Source organism: Lethenteron reissneri, chromosome 29, assembly GCF_015708825.2.
Source record: "Lethenteron reissneri isolate LAM-NWPU_2019-01 chromosome 29, ASM1570882v1, whole genome shotgun sequence".
Classification (NCBI taxonomy): Eukaryota; Metazoa; Chordata; class Hyperoartia; order Petromyzontiformes; family Petromyzontidae; genus Lethenteron; species Lethenteron reissneri.
This window is the reverse complement of record NC_083807.1, coordinates 477,022-495,499: the sequence shown is the minus strand read 5'-3', so window position 1 is coordinate 495,499 and position 18,478 is coordinate 477,022. Positions and strand designations below refer to the sequence as shown.

The 18,478-nt window shown below is 57.4% G+C and overlaps 1 protein-coding gene across 1 annotated transcript; it reads left to right on the top strand.

The window, feature by feature from the left end:
- The first annotated feature begins 15 nt into the window (after positions 1–15).
- Positions 16–15,491, top strand: LOC133349100 (RB1-inducible coiled-coil protein 1-like). The gene is given in 24 exon segments (XM_061562280.1): positions 16–169; positions 1,429–1,572; positions 2,645–2,771; positions 2,989–3,159; positions 3,539–3,741; positions 4,333–4,867; positions 5,683–5,730; positions 5,732–5,854; positions 6,338–6,522; positions 7,149–7,335; positions 7,477–7,518; positions 7,520–7,559; positions 7,674–7,738; positions 8,238–8,341; positions 8,574–8,676; positions 8,825–10,968; positions 11,163–11,319; positions 11,955–12,063; positions 12,527–12,810; positions 13,027–13,056; positions 13,202–13,260; positions 13,384–13,511; positions 14,359–14,429; positions 15,050–15,491. Coding segments are annotated over 23 exon segments (5,064 nt in total). The 5' UTR covers positions 16–169; positions 1,429–1,501; the 3' UTR covers positions 15,128–15,491.
- The last annotated feature ends 2,987 nt before the right edge of the window (positions 15,492–18,478 follow it).

Sequence of the window (18,478 nt, the reverse complement as noted above, 5' to 3'; positions counted from 1 at the left end):
TGAAGGGTCACGCACTTCCGGCTCTCCGTCACTTCCGCCACGTCCGCCTCCCCCGGGCGCGGGGACCACGGATCCGCGGGAGTCGCGGGCACCGCGGGGCCCACGGGGACCCGTGACCTCGTCCCGCCTCGGCCGCCTCCGCAGCAGCAGCAGCAGCCCTGAGCCCTGAGTGAGTGGCGCCGCCTCTCGCCGTCGTAGCGCGGGCGCCGTTAGCGGGCGGGGGGGGGGGGGCGCCGGGAAGACGCCCCCCGTGTGAGGGTTCCCCTTCCCGGCGGGGCCGCTAGGCGAGACCCAGGCGTAGTCCGGGCCTCCTCGAGGTTCCCCCGGCGTCACGGGGCTCGGCGTGTCGGGGTTACATTTCGGCATGAGGGGGGTTGAGAAGGGCATGGGGTTATGGGGGGTTATGGGGTGTCTGGTAGCCGCTCCGCTCTCCGAGCTCCTCCAGGAGGCGACAGCCACTTGGTCTTCAGCCGGTGTCCGCCCCGGTCCCGGCCGCTTCCCTCTTCACCCCCCTTCGCCGCGCGGGGCGAGGACACCGCGGCCCTGAGCTGCCGCACGAGGGACGCGGGGCGGGGGGGGGGACCAGGGCCCCGTGTCGCTCACCGCCACGCGAGAAGAACGCGGCGGGCGGCTGCAGTGCGATCACGGCCGCGACATTCGGTGGCATCGGGGCGTGAGCGAGCTGGGGGGGGGGGGGTTCCCAGTGTCACGGTGAGGGCCCCAGTGTCACGGTGAGGGCCCCAGTGTCACGGTGAGGGCCGTGTCGGTTGTCAAGGGCGGCGGGGGTTGGGGTGTGGGTTCGTCCCGGTAGGCAGGGTTGGGCGGTGTCAGGGATGGACAGTCGCGGGGATATTGTTGGAGCGACTTGTTTGTTGTTTCGTGCGACATGATGCCCGCGAACCCGAGCGCCCCGGCCGTGTTGTGGTGCAGGCGTCGGCCCGCCGTGTTACATACAGCTCTGCCTCGATCGCGTATCTTTATCTCGCTCTTCTCTTGAGTTCTCTCCCGCCCATCCTCTCTGTCTCTTTAGCTCCCTCTTGCTATGGTCTGTGGAGTTGAGCTGTTTCACTCGGTGTTCCGCCAGGTGCAGCTCTCGATTTTCGGGAAACAATGGAATCCCCGTCCCCCCCACCTCAGGCGACGCGGCAGGACTCGGTGACTCGGTATGCGTCAGCGTCTCTCTCATTTCCCTCCTCCCTCCCAGGTGTAGAGGGCGGGCCCAGTTAGATAACTACCGCCAGGGAGCTCGGGGTCGCCAGACTCGGTGAGGCGGGGCTTCCGTCACGCTGTGACGGAAGCGCCGGCTCACGACCAAAACAACAACATGGGGCAGCCAAGACTCGTGACGCGTGAGCGGCAGCAGCGCATTCGCCAAGGGCAAAGCGGTGCAGCACCTCAAACAAGTGCGTGTCACCCTTTCCCTGGCAGGGGGTGTCTGTTCGGTGGTCGATGGTGAGTGGCGGCCACGGTGAGTGGTGAGCGGCTCGAGGAACCCAGAGCCATGAAGCTGTACGTGTTCCTGGTGAACACGGGCACCACGCTCACATTCGACACGGAGCTCGCCGTGCAGAGGTAAGGAGAAGGCGGAACTGCGACACATCACTACTGCCGCCCGGCAACGCCCTCACTGCTTTAAATTGATGGGGTTTTTATTCTCACGTTTGCCGAGAAAAGGGCCAAAACGTTAAGCTTCTTCACTATGGGGACCTCATTTGCCAGTAAAAATATGATAATTGGTTCTTTACCCTTCTATCTGGCAACAAAACTGACACCTTTTTGCAAGGAGTCATGTTTGCATAGACCGCAATACCTGCAGTCATAATACAAACAAAAGAACATAACTCTGATAATGTGCACTGTCCTTGAAGTTGATTGGTCCACACCCGAGACAGCTTTCCTTAGAGCCTAGTCTCATATGGGTTGGTCCAACCCATATGGTCCAACCCATATGAGACTAGGCTCTAAGGAAAGCTGTCTCGGGTGTGGACCAATCAACTTCAAGGACAGTGCACATTATCAGAGTTATGTTATTTTGTTTGTATTATGACTGCAGGTATTGCGGTCTATGCAAACATGACTCCTTGCAAAAAGGTGTCAGTTTTGTTGCCAGATAGAAGGGTAAAGAACCAATTATCACGTTAAGCTTCTTGTTGACCAAGGTTACTATAACCGCTTGGATGGGGGGAGGCAATTTCAAATTCGAGCAGTGCGAGGGAAGAAGCAGAAAGATAAGGGAGTATGGTAGTTGAACACAGCATGGATGAAACAAAACAGTCAGTCTGGGAGACAGTCTCCAACATGGGTGTAGGAATTAACGGGTGAAGTTCACGGAAACAGTAACTATGATAGTAGCGATAGAAGGGTGATGAGGAGGCGACTGACCGCCAGTGAGCGAGTGCTGGAATTTCAATCACTGTGACTGCCTTATGTTGAATACTAAGAAGTGCAATGAGGTAGGAACTGGGTGCTCCACCACAGATATTGCAGCAGGATTACGACTTAGACTGAAGTTGTGCATTGTATAGTGTAAATAATTGTTCAGAGTTAAAGAAGAAGGCGTTTGCACAGTTTGGGATTGAGCAGCATTGTGGTGCGTGGTTTTCGTGGTGGAGGATGTTTACCAGGGCACGTGTTTTCCCGGCAGCGTTGCCGAGCTGAAGAGTGCCATTGCTGCAAAGCACCGCATTGGGGTGCAGCACCAGGTGCTCGTGGTGAATGGCGGCGAGTGTATGGCCTTGGAGCGCCGCGTCTGCAGCTATTGCGCCGGAACGGTGAGTGGGGCCACGTCTCCTCCTGCACCGGTCATGGTGGGGGAAGAGATCCTATCCCTTTAGTATTTGGATTCTCAATGCTTTGCCGGAATCGCTCCCAAAGCCGCAGAATGTGCTTCCCTAGAACATTGTTGCCAAGGACACCGAAAAGGTCATCAGATCTAGCGACAAAATCGCCAAGTTGAATTGGCGTCTCGTCGTGTCCCCGTGTGTACAGGACACAAACCCCATCTTCCTGTTCAGCAAGGAGATGATCGTACGGGACAAGGCGCCGGCAGTGCCACGCTGCGTGTTCCCGGCAGAGACGGAGATGGCACTGCGTGTGGAAGAGTCGCTCATGATGCCACCTGTGCTCAACACCGTGGCCTCGCGCTCACAGCTTGCGGCGGTGAGAGCCCTCTGCGAATGCGCACTCATCTACACAGACTGTTGGGGCAAGTGCTGTTAGCCAGCACCTCTGAAGGCCGGAACGACACATGATGTGGTGGGTGACCAACACCACGCCCGACTGCCTAGCGATGTTTACACATTGCACTAGGTACTCCTTGGAGGCTGGATCAACCTAGGGGAGGGCCCGAAACCGGTTCAGATATTTGCCACTCTTATTGATCATGAGCGGAAATTGAACTCTGGTCTCCGGGTTCATAGCGCAGTGCGCTCACTGCTCCATTACTGCTGCCCACCCATCAACACACGCATGAACACATCCGGAAACATTTATGCTCACCGACACGCTTCTCCACACGCACGTGCACACGCCCGCACAGGAGATGCAAGAGTTTGCGGAGCGGCTGAGTGAGTACTGCCGCACGCTGGTGCACGACGAGCATCTGCAGCACCAGGGCTGGGCGGCCATCATGGCCAACCTGGACGACTGCATGAGCGGATACGCCGCGCTGCTGCACGGATTTTCCAGCGCCTACGCCACCTTCTCCACCGCCCGCGACTCCATCACAGAGCAGCTCAACGCGTGAGGCCCCAACTCCCCCCAAACTCCCAACTCCTTCTGCCCACATCCTTCCAGATCCATTGCCTTCCAGCTGTCCCTGCTATCCTGATCAAACCCCCCCCCCCCCCCCCCCTCTGTTTTGGCTCCTCTTTCTCCCAGTTCTCACGCCTCTCTCAGATCCCACTCTTCCAGCTTCCCTGACTCTCAACCCCCCAACCTGCTCCCTTTCTCCGTACTCCCCCCTTCCAGTCGCTGGGCCTGCCATGTCATTAAACACAAATGTGTTGGATGTAATGGGGAGGTGTAGCCCATACAACAACACAGACAATGTAAAAAATATGGATATTGAACCTTCTTTATTGCAGATGTAGAATGGGAATCAAGACAGGCGGAATGTCATCTGATGTTATTTTTTATTAAATAATTTGACTGCCATTTTTTGAGTCACCCATGAGAAGCAGCTAATAAACCAACGTGTACATAAAAAAACACAAATAATTCAGCCACGGCTTTTCGATGATGAACTGGAGCAAGTTCGCGAATTGTGCGTCAGAATTGACATCACCTGTAGTGGTGTGCCTTGGCCTGCCCTGACGGAGTGATGTGGCACAGGCTGGGCAGCGCTGTGTCAGTGATGGCGCAGATCCCGCTGCTGCAGTCACTTACAGTGAGCATGTCCCGCGATGGGTCCCAGCGGGGAGCCACCGCTGCCGACGACAGCTCCCAGCTCGCTTCCTTCAGCTCCCTCGGCTCGGATTCGGCTCCCGCGGCGCCAGCGCTGATGCCAGGGAAAGCAACGCCTATTCAACGCCGGCAGAAGCAGCTCGGAGCAGAGCAGACCGGCTGGGACAACGGCGCCCATGGGGAGGCAGGGGGGTATCCGGCCGGCGCCGGGTTGAGTGGTGCCACCGAGGGCGAGACCTTTCCTCGCGCCCGTGATGGAGCGTCGACGGACATCGCGATCGAGTCGCCCGCCGGTGCTGACGGCAGGGCGGGGCCCGATGCGGCGAGCGAGGACAGTGCGGCGGGGCCCACCACCAGCACCCAGGAGCCGTTCAACGTGACCCTGCTGGACTGGGTGAACGTGCAGGACCGGCCCAACGACGTGGAGACGCTGGTGAAGAAGTGCCTTGACTCGGTGCACAGGGTGAGCCACACAGCCTCCTCTGTAGACACGGACACAGAGGCACAGGCAGAGACGAAGGCACTGACACAGAGATGGATACTGACACATATACAGTTATGGCCATCAATTGAATTGCATGCACGCACACATACACAAACAGGCTGAACTAGCAATATTTTGGGTGCTCACTGGGCTTTGAATGGCCGCTTCAGTGCACTTGAGCCGGCATCCCTGAGATCCTGGGTTGGCATGCAGGTTTCAGCCACCCCTGACTAAGCCGGATTGTCAAGTAAAGCGAGTTCATGGTCTCAACACAGTACCCAATGACTGCAAAGAAACCTGTCATAATTAAAATGTGTGTGTCAAGTAATTCTGTAGCAAGGCTCTTAAGAAGGTCCACTGAGAAGGGCTGGGATGCTTAGGCGGGTCTATTTTAGCACTGGTTTTTGTCACTAGGTTTTGAGCAATCCTTCGATCAATGTAAGCGTTTTTCTCTCTCAAGTAAGTTCCACATAGCAACACAACTCGATTAACGTGTCATTGATATTGCATCATCCTTATTAGAGTTATTGTGCTGTCCCCCATTTGCAGATGAAAAGAAGCAGAGAGAGCTAATGCATAAACACTTTGATTCTTACTTGATTTGAAGCTTTCGTGACTGCAGGAATTACTCTTTGGTTCTTTCGGTAAAGTCACGAAGAAAGAAAATAAATTGAAAAACAAAAGCAGAGGCATAGTGCACACTGTATACTTTCACACGTGCACCCCGTGCGTGTGCGCGTACACACGCGAGCGGTTTGGCTAAGCGATCATCGAGCGTGTGTGGGCCCCAGCAGCTGGAGCCGGCGGTGGTTGAGCCATTCCTGCAGGAGTGCCGCGAGGTGCCTGGCCAAGGCTGACAACCCCCCGATGCGTGCCATCAAGGGGCTGGAGGAGCGGCTCTATGCGCTGGACCAGGTGCTGGCGACCTGCCGCACCCTCGTGTCGGAGCAGGGCGAGCTCGCTCAGGTGATGCATCCGAGCACTCGCGAGCGCTCACGAGTATACCGAGACACTCCAGAACACACCTTCGTGTTCCAGAGCACTCATAATCACAGGGCACACATCTGGATATGGATTGGTGGAGTGGTTGCCCAACCTTTCTGGACCCGTGGACGACTGCTATGCTTAAAACATTTTCACAGCCAAATATCCAGAAAAAAAATCTGGTTTTGTCAATAAAATCGTAACATCGGCAACAGTTCCGTGAGATGACTCCCCCACTTGCTTGGAGACAACAGGTTGGGAACCAGTGGGTTAGGGGATCTTAGCAAAGTAGCCCCCAACATCTAATATAGCCGAGTGACCATGCGCCATTCCCTACTGACAATGTGGAGCCTTGCGGAGCCTCGTGCCACCACGGCGCATCGCGTGGGTGAATAAGATCCGGCGGTGCAAGAACAGAGAGTGTCGTGTCATGGAGCGGTGTGGCTGGTGTGGTGCGGTGGGCAGGGCTTCCTGGCAAACCAGAAGCGGGCGGAGAACCTGAACGACCCGTCGGTTCTGCCAGACCTGTGTGTGAGCCATGCCAACCAGCTGCTCATCATGCTGGGCAACCACAAGAAGCTGCTCGACACCAGGCAGACGTGCGTGCTGGCCAAGCAGCAGCTGACCGACAACCTGCACGTGCGCTTCCGGTGAGCACCCAGCAGCAGGGCCAGGGTTAAATAAAATGAGCAAAAATAATCGCAGTGTGCAATATTACCTTCAACGGAGTACTGCCGTGCGGGGCGAAGATGCTTGAGTGCCGTGTACTTCAGAGTAGCCGCACCGGATAGAAGCACCCATAGCAGTCGGATACGCGATGAGAGGTGAGACAAATACGTGGTCCTTTCACCAACCCGCACTGACAGGCGTGGTGAAGTATGGTCAACCCGCCCCCTCGTCATGACCGACGCACGTAAACCATGGCCCCCAGTCCCCAGCAGCTTTGTCTGGGTCAGGACCATAGGAGGTATTATTAGCTTGGGGAGGCATTCATCCAAAAGTAGATTGATCATGGATGATGATTAATTGTTATCTAAAGATTTGTTGCGATGTTTCTTGATGCCACGTTACACCATTTTAGCGAGCGTGTTTGCTGTGTTTCCGTACGACGTATTGTGGAATTGGCGCGACGACCTTGGCGGCCAGCGCTCTGGGCCGTGGTGTCGGCAGTCGGCTGGGCCTCTCGTTATAAAATTGTGATGTCGTGCTTCATGGGTGAAGCCAGTGAAAGAGCCGAGCCAGGTGCGTGGTTTCATTCACCCCTGTCTCCACCCAGGTGGTGCTACCTGATGATGCACCACCTGGACCAGCACAGCGAGCGTCTGGCCGTGCTGTGGCACGTCCTGCGGGGGCTGGAGGGGCGCATGCGTGTGGTGGCCCAGCTCTCGGCGGCGCCGCGCCTCTACTGCCTGGCCATCTCCGAAGTGGTGCGCAGGCGCACCTTCGCCGCTCACTACTCCCAGGTAAGAAGGAGCTTTCCACCGAGCAGAATAGCTCGCTCCCGCACACAGCCGATGGATGAGGGCAGTGGGCTGGCTTTCTTGTGTGCTCACCTGCGCCTCTCCCCCTCCCACCCCCTTCGTATACTGTGTGCCTCCGGGCAGTGGGCCAGCGCGCTGGTGGCAGAGGGCAGGCAGGTGTACGAGGTCCGAGCGAGCCAAGCGGGAGAGCTTTGGACGCGTGTTTGGTAAGAGTGTCACCGCGTACCACCATGTGCCACTCTTCCACGCGACGGCTCCACGTCGCACTCTGATTGTCATGTTTGTTGCTTGATTGCGTGGATCCGTGCCTCTGTCCTCAGGGAGCTCCTTCCTGCGTGACCGCCTCTTCCGTGGCCTCCAGTCATGGCCTCCATCCTCCTTCTGTGTAAGTGCGGCAGCCTACCGCTCTTAGGGGAGACCCAGGGCCGGTTTAGATATTCGTCACTGGTTTTGGACGTGATCGAGAAACGAACCCGGGTCGCCGGGTTTGTAGCGCAGTACGCTAACCGTTGAACTCCCACTCCCCACGCTATACACATGGACACGCACTACACTCATTAGGAAGCCCCTGGAGCTATGCACTTCCCTCGCACCTCTGATTAGCACATTTGGCTACGTACTGTACGAAAGAAGTTCAACATACATACCTACCACAATGTGCATCACTTGACTCATGTCATGCTTGCAAATGAGACCCATCCTGGTCTCTTCGTTAAACAAGTCAACTTATACCAATAAACTTAACCGCGCACTAAACCTGCCATATTATAACGCTCCACCTCACAGGACCAGTCCCTACACTTGCACCACCCTCACCAGCCTCTATCCCTACACCGCAACCCGGCGCCGGCGTTGTAGTGCGTGGCTGTGCGCGGTTGTTTCAGACGAGCGACCCGCGTGCGTTCGATTCGGAGCTGCCGTCCATCTCGCTCGACGACCTGCGCCTCCTGCAGTCGCGGTGTCCCGACGAGGTGCAGCCCTACCTCAGGTACACACCGTGCACAGACAAAGGTCTCCCGGGTGGCATTCGTAATTTGTTGGGGCAGTTGCTGTTGGCGAGCACCTATGAAGGCCAGATTGAGTGGCGTGCATGTCTGTGCGAATACAGTCGTGTGTGCGCGGTTGTGTGCGAGTGTCCACGCCTGTGTCTGAGCATGTGAGCGCATGAATGTGCATTAATGCGGACACGCCCGTGTGTATGCTGTTGCGTATGTGTGCAGGCTGCCTGGAATGGAGTTAGCGGTGTCTTCGTCCCATCCCATCGCGCCTTGGGGTGGAGAAGAGGGACTCCTTCGCCCTTCACCTGCACAGTCGCTCGCCCAGGTGTCACTCCGGCGTCACTCACCCCGGCGTCACTCACCCCGGCGTCACTCACCCCGGCGTCATTCACCCCGGCGTCATTCACCCCGCGTCACTCACTCCGGCGTCACTCACCGCATGTCTTTTGCTGCCGCTGCTGCCGCTGCTGCAGGTGTCACCAGGTCCTGTGGAGGGGCTCGTCCTTCCAGGCTTGGCGAGCGACGATCGAGATCCGGCGCCCTCGGCGCGCAAGGCCGCACCGGCGTCGGACTCGTGGGCTCCGGTCGCGGAGGAGGCAGTGACGAGAGGATGTGCCGGCCCACCAGGGGCGCTGGCGACGGAGGAGGTGGGGGGGGGCCTCGGGGAGCCACCGTCCCCCGGCGCCCCCCCGCTGCTGCAGGAGGCAGAGGCCGCCTCCCTCGAGGATTACGGCTTCGAGTCGGTGCCGTCCGCCGCGGGCCTCCTCGTGTCGGACCCCGCCGTGACGGCCCCCCCCGAGCCCCCCGAGCCGCTGGGATCCCTGGGCAGCCTCCAGGCCGAGCCTCCCTGCCCGCTCAGCGAGCTGGGGCGACGCGAGATCGCGCCGGCGGCACCACCGGCGCCCGCCCTCGACTCGCTGCTCACGAGCGGGAGCGCCGATTTCGTGTCGGCCATGGGGGAGGTGGTAGAAGCGAGGGAATTGAGGGAGGTGAGAGGAGGAGAGGTCAGGGGCGTGGCAGAGGTGGGGGAGTTGACCGAAGCGGGTGAAGCTTTTGGAAGGGTCAGAGAGTTGGGGGGGGCCAGGGAGGTGGAGGCCGTGAGGGAGGTGGGGCAGTTGAGGGATGTGGTGGGGGAGGGCAGCGCCGCCATCTCCCCTGGGGCCCTGCTGAGCGACCCACAGAGCCCCGAGATGATGGAGTCGCTCTACGCCTCCGTCATCAACGCCATCGACAGCAAGCGCCTTCACGACTCGGCCTCGGAAGCGGCCGCACTACGCCGCACCGTCGAGGCCCACCGCCAGGGCCTGCTGGCCGCTCGTGCCGGCCTGGCCGCGCTCGCCGGCGACCTGGCCCGTCTGAGGGCCGCGGCGGCACGCGGGAGGGAAGATGCCGCGGCCGTGTTGGCCGCCCTGAGCCGCGACGTGGCCCGGCTGAGGGAGTGCGCAGAGGCCGAGGAGGAGGAGGCGCGCCGAGCCCGTGTCGACCGCGAGGAGGCTCGGCTCCGCGAGCTGGAGGAGCGGCGCCGTGCGGACGAGGAGGCCCAGGAGCGGCTCCGAGAATCGTCGGAGAGGGCCGACTCGCTGGAGCGGCGCCTACGCTCCTCGGCCGCCGAGCTGGAAGGCCTGCGACTGGAGAGGGACACGCTGGCCGAGGGGAAAGCGGCGTGGAGGTCCCGGGAGCAGGGCCTGACGGACGAGGCGGAGCGCCTGCGCGCCGACGTGGGGGAGCTACAGCACCAGCGCTGCTGCCTGCAGCTAGAGCTGGCGTCGCAGAGCGGCGAGGCGGAGGAGCAGCGGCGCGCCCTGGAGGCGTTGCGCGACGAGTACGATGAGAGGTGTCGCGAGCTGGCGCGCCGCGCCGACGCCGACCGCGCCCAGCTCTACGAGCAGCTGCGGCGCGAGGAGGAGCGGCGCGAGGCGCTGGTGGAGGAGACGCGGCGGCTCACGGAGATGCTCGCCGGCGCCCAGCGGGACACGGAGGCGACCCTCGGCCGACTCGAGCGGGAGGCCGAGACGCGACGTGAGCTGGAGGAGGAGGGGCAGCGGCGCCAGGAGGAGCTGGAGGCGGCGCTGGTGCAGGCCCGGGAAGAACGCGTGGAGACGGAACGGGCGTTGTGCGAGAAGTTGCGCGAAGCAAGCGCTCGCAGTTTGCGTGAGACGGAGACGCTGCAGAGGCAGATGGCAGAGAGGGCGCAGATCATGGAGGCGGAGCTGGAGCGCACGCAGCGCGCGCTGGCGGATGCCACCTTGCAGCTGGAGGCCGTGGAGCAGCAGCAGCAGCAGCAGCAGCAGCAGCGGCGGTCGCTGACGGATGCTCCAGAACCGAGCCCAGGGACAGGCAGCCCGGAAGAGTCGCCACCCTCTCTGGACGCCGCACCCGGGGCAGCTGGTACGGAACGAGAGTGCGAGACGGCCGAGGAGAGTGGGACACTTGAGGGGCAACGGGGAGGTGAGCAGGGAGACACCAAGTATGAGGTGGAGGGGGGTGAGGAAGGCAGCGAGGATGCAGGGCAAGAGGAGGATGGTGGCCCCGTGCCACCCCCTGCTCAGAGCCTCCCAGACGACCCGGAGATGTTGCCCAAGATGGCGACGGCTGAACTGCCCGTTCCCCGTGCTGGGTGAGCAACGCCCTCGGCCAGATGCTCTCCAACCCGGCCCCTCATTCGCCACCCCCTACGTGCTTGCGTATGTGTCTTTGAGTGCGTGCCCAATGGCATGTCCTTGGCTCCAACTCCCTCCGTCTTGCCCACCTTGAGCTTACTTGAATTGCATAAATACCAAATATACTTTCTTGCGTGTGCCCGGTTGGCAGGGACGTGGAGCTCACGAGTTCTTCTGGAGACCCTGCTGCTGGGACCCCTCCAGTGTCTGGTACCCCAGCTACGCTGGACCCCATGCGGGAAAGTCTGGAGCAGGAGATGAGGGAGGCGCTGGGCTTAATGAGGGCCCAGCTGGAGGCTCAGCACCAGGTGCTACTCGCACAATACTCTCTCTCCCCACTCACAAAGCGCTCGCTCTCCGTACTCTCCCCACTTCCACAGCGCTCCCTCTCTCCTCTCTCCACTCAGACCGGTGCCCATCACACCCTGGTGAATAGAGCTAGGAGGTGATGCACTTGGCTCGATGATCTCACCAGCATCATGAGCTGCTTTTCGCTGGGCATGACATGTAGGGGGTTTTCTGCCTTCAGGAAGCAGGTTGTTGGGGAAGGCACCATTTTTAAAGGGACCCGAGTAATCGACTAGAAAAAACGAAACATTCCAAAATTTAGTCGGTGAATCGACTTAATCGGCATGGTGGCACAGTGGTGACACTCGTGCCTCACAACAAGAATGCCTGGGTTCAAGTTCCGACTCCGGTGCCTTTCTGCGTAGAGTTTGTACACTCAACCCCTGTTCTGCACGAGTTTCCTCCAGGTACCCCGGTTTAAAACATCTCAATGCAAATCGCTCATTTGGGATTGTAGAGGCAAACATTGCCCACTACTGCGTACAGTTTCAAAGTCTTGAGACGCTAAGGTTTTCTTTGTAAACCATGTAATAATAATTAATAACAATCAACTAATCTTCTCGGCCCTCGCGGTCGTACTTGTGTGTCTGTGCAGACGAGCTTCAACAGTGTCCTGGCCCAGGAGAAGCGGCGCCACCACCACGCGCTCGCCGAGCTCCAGGGTCGGCTCGCAACGCTGGAGGCCCAGCAGAGGGATGACCGGGGTAACCGCGTGCACACGCCGCACGCGCCGCTCTGCGACGTACATAAATATTCTTTCACTATGTTGCTGGTTTTCCCAGGAAATTCTTGCTGAGTCTCGAGACCCTATTTCAAGCAGGTCCTGCTAAGTTTTTGCAGTTGTGGGTTTCTTGGGGGTGGGGCGGGCGACCATTGCTACATTTATAACATGACCCAATTAAGTAATTGCAAGTAGTTTCTCAACTTTGCCAAATTTGGACCATGACGCCGACACCGGGTTTGATCTACAGTTGACGTAACAGAACTTTAATGGCCACCGTAAAACAGGCTGCGCGTAGAATTTAATTGTTGATGCATACTGCAGTATTAATCAGAGCAGCCTGCCAGTTTCGAAACACAAACCTCTGCAACAAGCGGTGAACGTGCGACCGCTGGGGTTGCACGCATATGTTGATCTGTGCGTGCGTTGGCCGTGCGTGTCCCCAGACCTCATCCGGAGGCTGTCCTCCGACCGTGCCGCGTTGCTCGAGGAGAAGAAGTTGTTGGAGGAGACGCTGGCAAAGCTGCATGGCCCGGCCGAGCAGCCGGGGACCTCGTCTGAGACGACCGTGGTCCTTGCCCGCCCCCCGGCTCCGGAGGCAGCCACAGGCACGGCACCCCCCATCCCGGTGACCAGGGCCTTGGAGCCTTGCGAGCAGGGTGAGAGGGTGCAGTCCTTCGGCTCGGAGGAGGATAAAGTCGAGGTGCCGCCCGGAGTTCACGGCGAGAAGGTGACGACGTGGGGCAAATCGTGAACTGATTTTTGCGTCTCATTTTTTGTCCTTCCCCCGTATCTCTGATTAGCATGGTTGGCTACGTAAAGTCTGAAATAAGTTAAACATACGTATATACGGCCTTAATTTTTCCAGGCCATCATTTAATTGAGCGGTGCCTTAATAACAACCACTGCTGAGCTCGGTTAACGGTGCGTTCCCTCTTGCTTGCAGGAGGAGGATGGTGCCGCCCCGGAGAAAATGGTGAGTGTGCTGGCACTGAACAACCTCGGGCCGTGTGCTCTTCATGGAGTGAAATCGGGTGAATGTGCTCCACGGTGCTTCTTACTCTGGCACTGAGTTGCGTCTGTCTCTGTCGCCTATCATCCCCCCTTCCCGGCCCTCACAGATGTCTCAGAGTTTGTCAGCAGCTTCGCCTCGTCACTCGGACAAAATTTCAATCCGAGAGTGAGTATGGCTCCCAGGCGCTCTGCTCCACCGGGGCAAACGCCGCCGCACTGCTGCACCATGTTCGACGCGACCTCGCCACATGGCACGGGCACTGAGTTGGCGCGTGCTGTCCACATGCAGGTTCCAGGTTGGAGATGTGGTGCTGGTGGTATTGGACGAACGCTACGACAACTACGTGCTGTTCACTGTGGGGCCCACGCTGTGCTTCTTGCACGCCGACTGCCTGGACCTGCTTGGCCTCGCTGCAGGTGAATGCACCCACAAACAACCAGCTTCTCTTGGTCACTCGGGGGTCAGAGCATCAAGCCGGCACCGTTGAGATCCTGGATTCGGTCTCCATAGCCTGCGATTAATCCGCATTCTCAAGCATTGCGAGTCCATGGTCTCGGCACTAAGGACTGCATTAAAAAAACAATCGTGTTAAATGTTTTTCTCCATTTAATTTGTAGGCCTTCCCATCCATCGCTGTCTCATGTCTCTGCGACCTTAACCCCCGTCACTTCTCCTGCCTTAACTAAGAAAGCTAGCGAAAGTTCCACTTTGGGAAATGCATTCAAGTGGTCGATGACCATGTGGCCCAGTCCCCGCCAACTCCCGTGTACCCGAGCTTGCTCGAGCTGCTCTCGTGGCTAAGTAGTTCGGGAATCAAGTGGGAACGTTTGGCTCTCTGGACTGCGTCTCATTAATCTTGTGTTGTTCTTATTATGATGCCTGTTTACCCAGGAAACCCTCGCTGAGTCTCAAGACTCTTTTTCAGGAGGGTCCTGCCAAGTTGTCGCAGTAGGGGATGATGTTGCTACGTGTAATCCCAATTGAGTCATTTTGAAGGTAATTTTTTACGTGGAAATGTTTGGCAATTCCAGTTATCTTGGGTTGTTTTAGCGATAGAAGGAAACGAGCGATCCCTGAGGAAACCCACGCAAAACAGAGAACATACAACCTCCATACAGAAATCTGCCCAAATCGGGATTCGAATCCAGTTCCTTTTTGCTGTGAGGCACGAGTGTTACCACTGCGCCACCCTGGGCCATGGAGGTGTAACCTTGCCGTGACCTCAAACCACCCCCTGCCCTCATGGTGTGTGTGTATGTGCAGCTCCAGGCGAGGTAAGGAAGCCGTGGGTTCTGGGAAAGCTGGTGGAAAAGGAATACTGCCAGGCAAAGAAGGTGTGTGGTGGATGTCAACCCACATTCAGCCACTCCACACACGCCGTCAGACTAAGACATACCATCAATCATACACGCCATCACACAGCATTATGTCAACAGTCACAGCATGTGCAATTACACCATAACACACACCACCACAAAAACATAATCACGTGCGCACACTGTTATGCACACAGACACACCATCACACTGTCTATCAATAATACACACACCACCCCCTCTTGCGCCATGCCGGCTGTATACCCGACACAGGAGGTATTTGTGATTGCGTGCTTGTTTGTGTGCGTCTATGTGTGCGTGCGTGTGCTTGTGTGTTCACGTGTGGGGAGCAGTGGTGCAGTGTTTAGCATGCCGTGCTTCGAACCCCACTACCCAAGTTTGATACCTGCTCGCGGCCAACACCAGTGACAATAATCTAAGCCGGGTCCTGGGCCTTCCCTTTGTTGACCCACCCTCAAATGAGTACCTGGTGCGATGTGTAAACATTGCCACTCGGGAGACAAAATCGGCCCCGTGGTGCTGGCCACCCACCGCCTCGTGTGCTCACTAACAGCGCTTGCCCCAACATTCTCTTGAGGCTATATGGGGGGGAATTTGTCTTTTGTGTGTGCTCATAGGCCCACAACAGGTTCCGGGTCCCTCTGGGAACCAAGTTCTACCGCGTGAAGGCCGTGCCATGGGGAACAACCGTGTGACACAGCTTCCTGCGACTCCCAGGGCCATTGGGCCTCCGAGGCAGGCTCCTCCCTGGAGCCCCCCAACCCTCCAAGCTGTTGGGGCCCCCTCAAGCCTCCGAGCCTAGGCCTCCCATACCCTCGTGGCTCAATGTAGACGTTTGCACAGACTGTGTGGAGCTCGCACCCTCCACAGTGATGTTGAATATCACCATCGTACCGATAATACTAATATTGCTCATAGTGACCCTAGTACGAGCTGCTAAGGGCGCCCCGTTAGGATTTAAAGGCGTGCGCCCCCCCTCCTTTCCTTTCACCTGTAAATGCCCATTTTACCCGACCCCAATGTAAGTACATGAATTCCAATAAAGGAGCCTGTCGGCGATGTTCAAGCGCCACTCGGCAGCTGTGTGCGACTCCAACTGTGCGTGGCGTGCGGCGCTTCAACCTTCTGGGCAGGAGCTTCTGAGATGAGGTGGCTGGACGGCTCAGGAGTTAGAACACAGAGCCGGCACCGCTGAGAGCCTGGGTTTGAATCCAGGCGGCTGCCTGTGATGAAACCGGATCCTCAGATGCAGTGAATTGATAGTTGCAGTCTTGTCACCGATGACTGCTCAATACACCCATCGCATTACATGATTTGTGTCTGCACTTAATTTGGTTAAGTTCCAGTTCTGAGAATGAAATATCAGTATGACAATCTTGATATGAAGCTTTCGTGACTGCAGGAATCCATACTCTTTGGTTCTTTCGGTAAAGTCACGTGGGTAGATAAATCATAGATCACAACGTTTCGATCGCATCACGAGCGACCGTCATCAGTTGGGACAGATACAGCAGGAGACGGTGGGTTCCTGTTCCCCATGGCACGGAGTCAGCAGTTCTCCTCCTGTGTCTGTTCCACCTGATCACGGTCGCTTGTGTTGCGATCGAAATGTCGTGATCTATTATTTTTCTACCTACGTGGCTTTACCGAAACAACCAAAGAGTATCAGTAGGACAGCCATGTCATTCACACCCCACTCCTGCTTCAGTGCTGTGTTCTATTTTGGTGACCCAGGTCACTTGCGACTATCCCGGTCTCCCGGGTTCTCACCTGGTTAAACAATGAACCCGACTCGTACGCAGAGTGGGTTCTAAGTCTTGTCCACTATTCTGTGTAGACCGGAGGCCACTTGAATGGATCTCGAAGGTTGCTCTGTGATATCCGGTTCCGTGGGACATTCTCCAACATGAAGGGTTGCGCTGTGCTGCGAGAGTTCCAATAGGAATGTGACGACGCAAGGCCGATAGCGCGTTCAGGATGTGATAAAAATTAAGCCTCCGAGATGGAGCGCATGGGCTGGAGCTAATACGTGTGAAGTGTTGAATCTTCGAGGGTGCTCAACATCTCCAGACGCAACAGTGAAGCAACGCTCGTGTGGGTGAACCCTGGTGTCACGTGACGGCGAGATCAACACTGCCACGATGAACGAGGTGGCGATAGTGGTCACGAGAATGGTGACGAGGGTGATGATGGCAATAACGATAAAGGTCATGGTGATTGTGACATGGTGATATTGAAGGTGGAGATGACGGAGACTTGTTCAATTTTGAGAAGTGTGCAGTACCGTAGTGCAGTCTTGTCAAATTGGTGGCTACGTCTGTATCCCTTCCACTGCACCTGACCCCCTCCCCCATTTGCTCCACCGCATTTTACCCACACTCCTCACCCCCGGCCTCTCTCTTTGGTTGACACGAAACTGATGACGCTATAACCGTACGCTCATAATCACTTAAAGGGCGGCAGGTAACTGAGGTTCCACATCCTCCCCAGGTGGAAAATAGTCGCCTCTCGTGCCGAGCAAGTGCGGCTAAGATTTAGTGATGAATAGATTCCCTTTGCGGGTCCAAAGTGGCATGACGTCCTGTGGTCGTGGACCGTATGAAATTATTTTGCAGATAATATTTGACCCACGGTGCCGTAAGTCCCCAGCCCCTGATTTACCCGACTCCTGTAACTTCATGGTGGGGAGCTGAGCCCGCCTCCCCAGTTGAGTTTGTTATTGCCACCCCCGGCCCCCTGTCAGTAAGGTCACCCCACAGGGTGGCTTTGCCGCTTATAGGTCACGGACCAGAACATAAATCGGTACTGTGAGGAAGTGCAATATGAGCCATACCGATTTGTTCACACAGCCGATAAGAGGCAATTGCTCGATTACCCCACTCATGACAAGAGCTTATCGCACCTCCGATTAGCACAGTTAGCTAAATACAGTGCGAAAAAAGTTCAACATATATGAAGGTATAATTCACTGTTATTGGCCACATGAATAAATTGGAACCCATAAAGTGACGTCAAGTGGTGCCGGCAAGTTAAATATCTGGTCTCGGCTATTTTAATAGAAAAATATTTCACCTGGAAAATCCCTTTAGATGGATTCACATCTCGGTTGCGTTTCTGACACAGGCCTCGCAAACATGTGGAGTGACATCGCGGGTGTCATTGTGTAATGCCGGCCCGAGAGAGGCACCGGCGTGCGACGTAGCGAGATTGCGGGCACCACTCGGATGTAGGTGCAGTACCGGCCCTAGAGAGGCTCGGTGAGCGCTGACTCGGAGTGCTGCTGGAGGGCACCACGCTCTGTGTGCAGTGCCGACCCCTACAGGATCGGGTGTGAGAGTGCCGGCCATGGGAATGGGGTTACCAAGGGCCATGGCACTCTGGTTGACCCCGAAGGACACGTGACCGGTAAAGTCTACACAGGGCCCCCAGGTGGGGGCTAGGGGTGGTCACGTGTCAGGGCCAAGATCCTGCTCGAGGGCTCTCGAAGGTGGGCGTGGCTAAGGGCGGAGCCAGCCCTGCCGCGGAGGATATAAGCCGGGTCCCTGAGAGGGACCGGTTGCTGTAGTTATCCTGAAGACTCTACGCTCTACGTCCGAGAAAAGCTACTCCCAGTGTAATTAGTGTAGTTAGCTGGTGGTCCACTACCACTGTGTAGTCAGCCTGGTGGTCCACCACCATAGGTTGTTATCTGGTAAAGGGGCAGTTTCCCCTTTGTGTTGGTATCAATAAATGTGTTGCCTCGAAAGAGTACGTCTGCGACTCAGTTGAACTCACTGCACATGGAATGGCGCGCACTCAAACACGCCCCTCGCACCTTATGTCTCCTCCTCTGCTCTCGAATTTCACCCTCAGCGCGCGACCTCCATCTCACTCCCCCTACGCTCACTCCCGCCACCCCAACCCCCACTCCTCATCATCCCTCTACCGCCCCCCCCCCCCCCCCACAGCGTTAATCCCCCACGCGTCCCGAGCGCAGAGCGTGACGCGCGGGACTTGCCTGGTGCGCGCTGGGACCTTGACCTGGTGCACGCGGAGATCCCACTTGG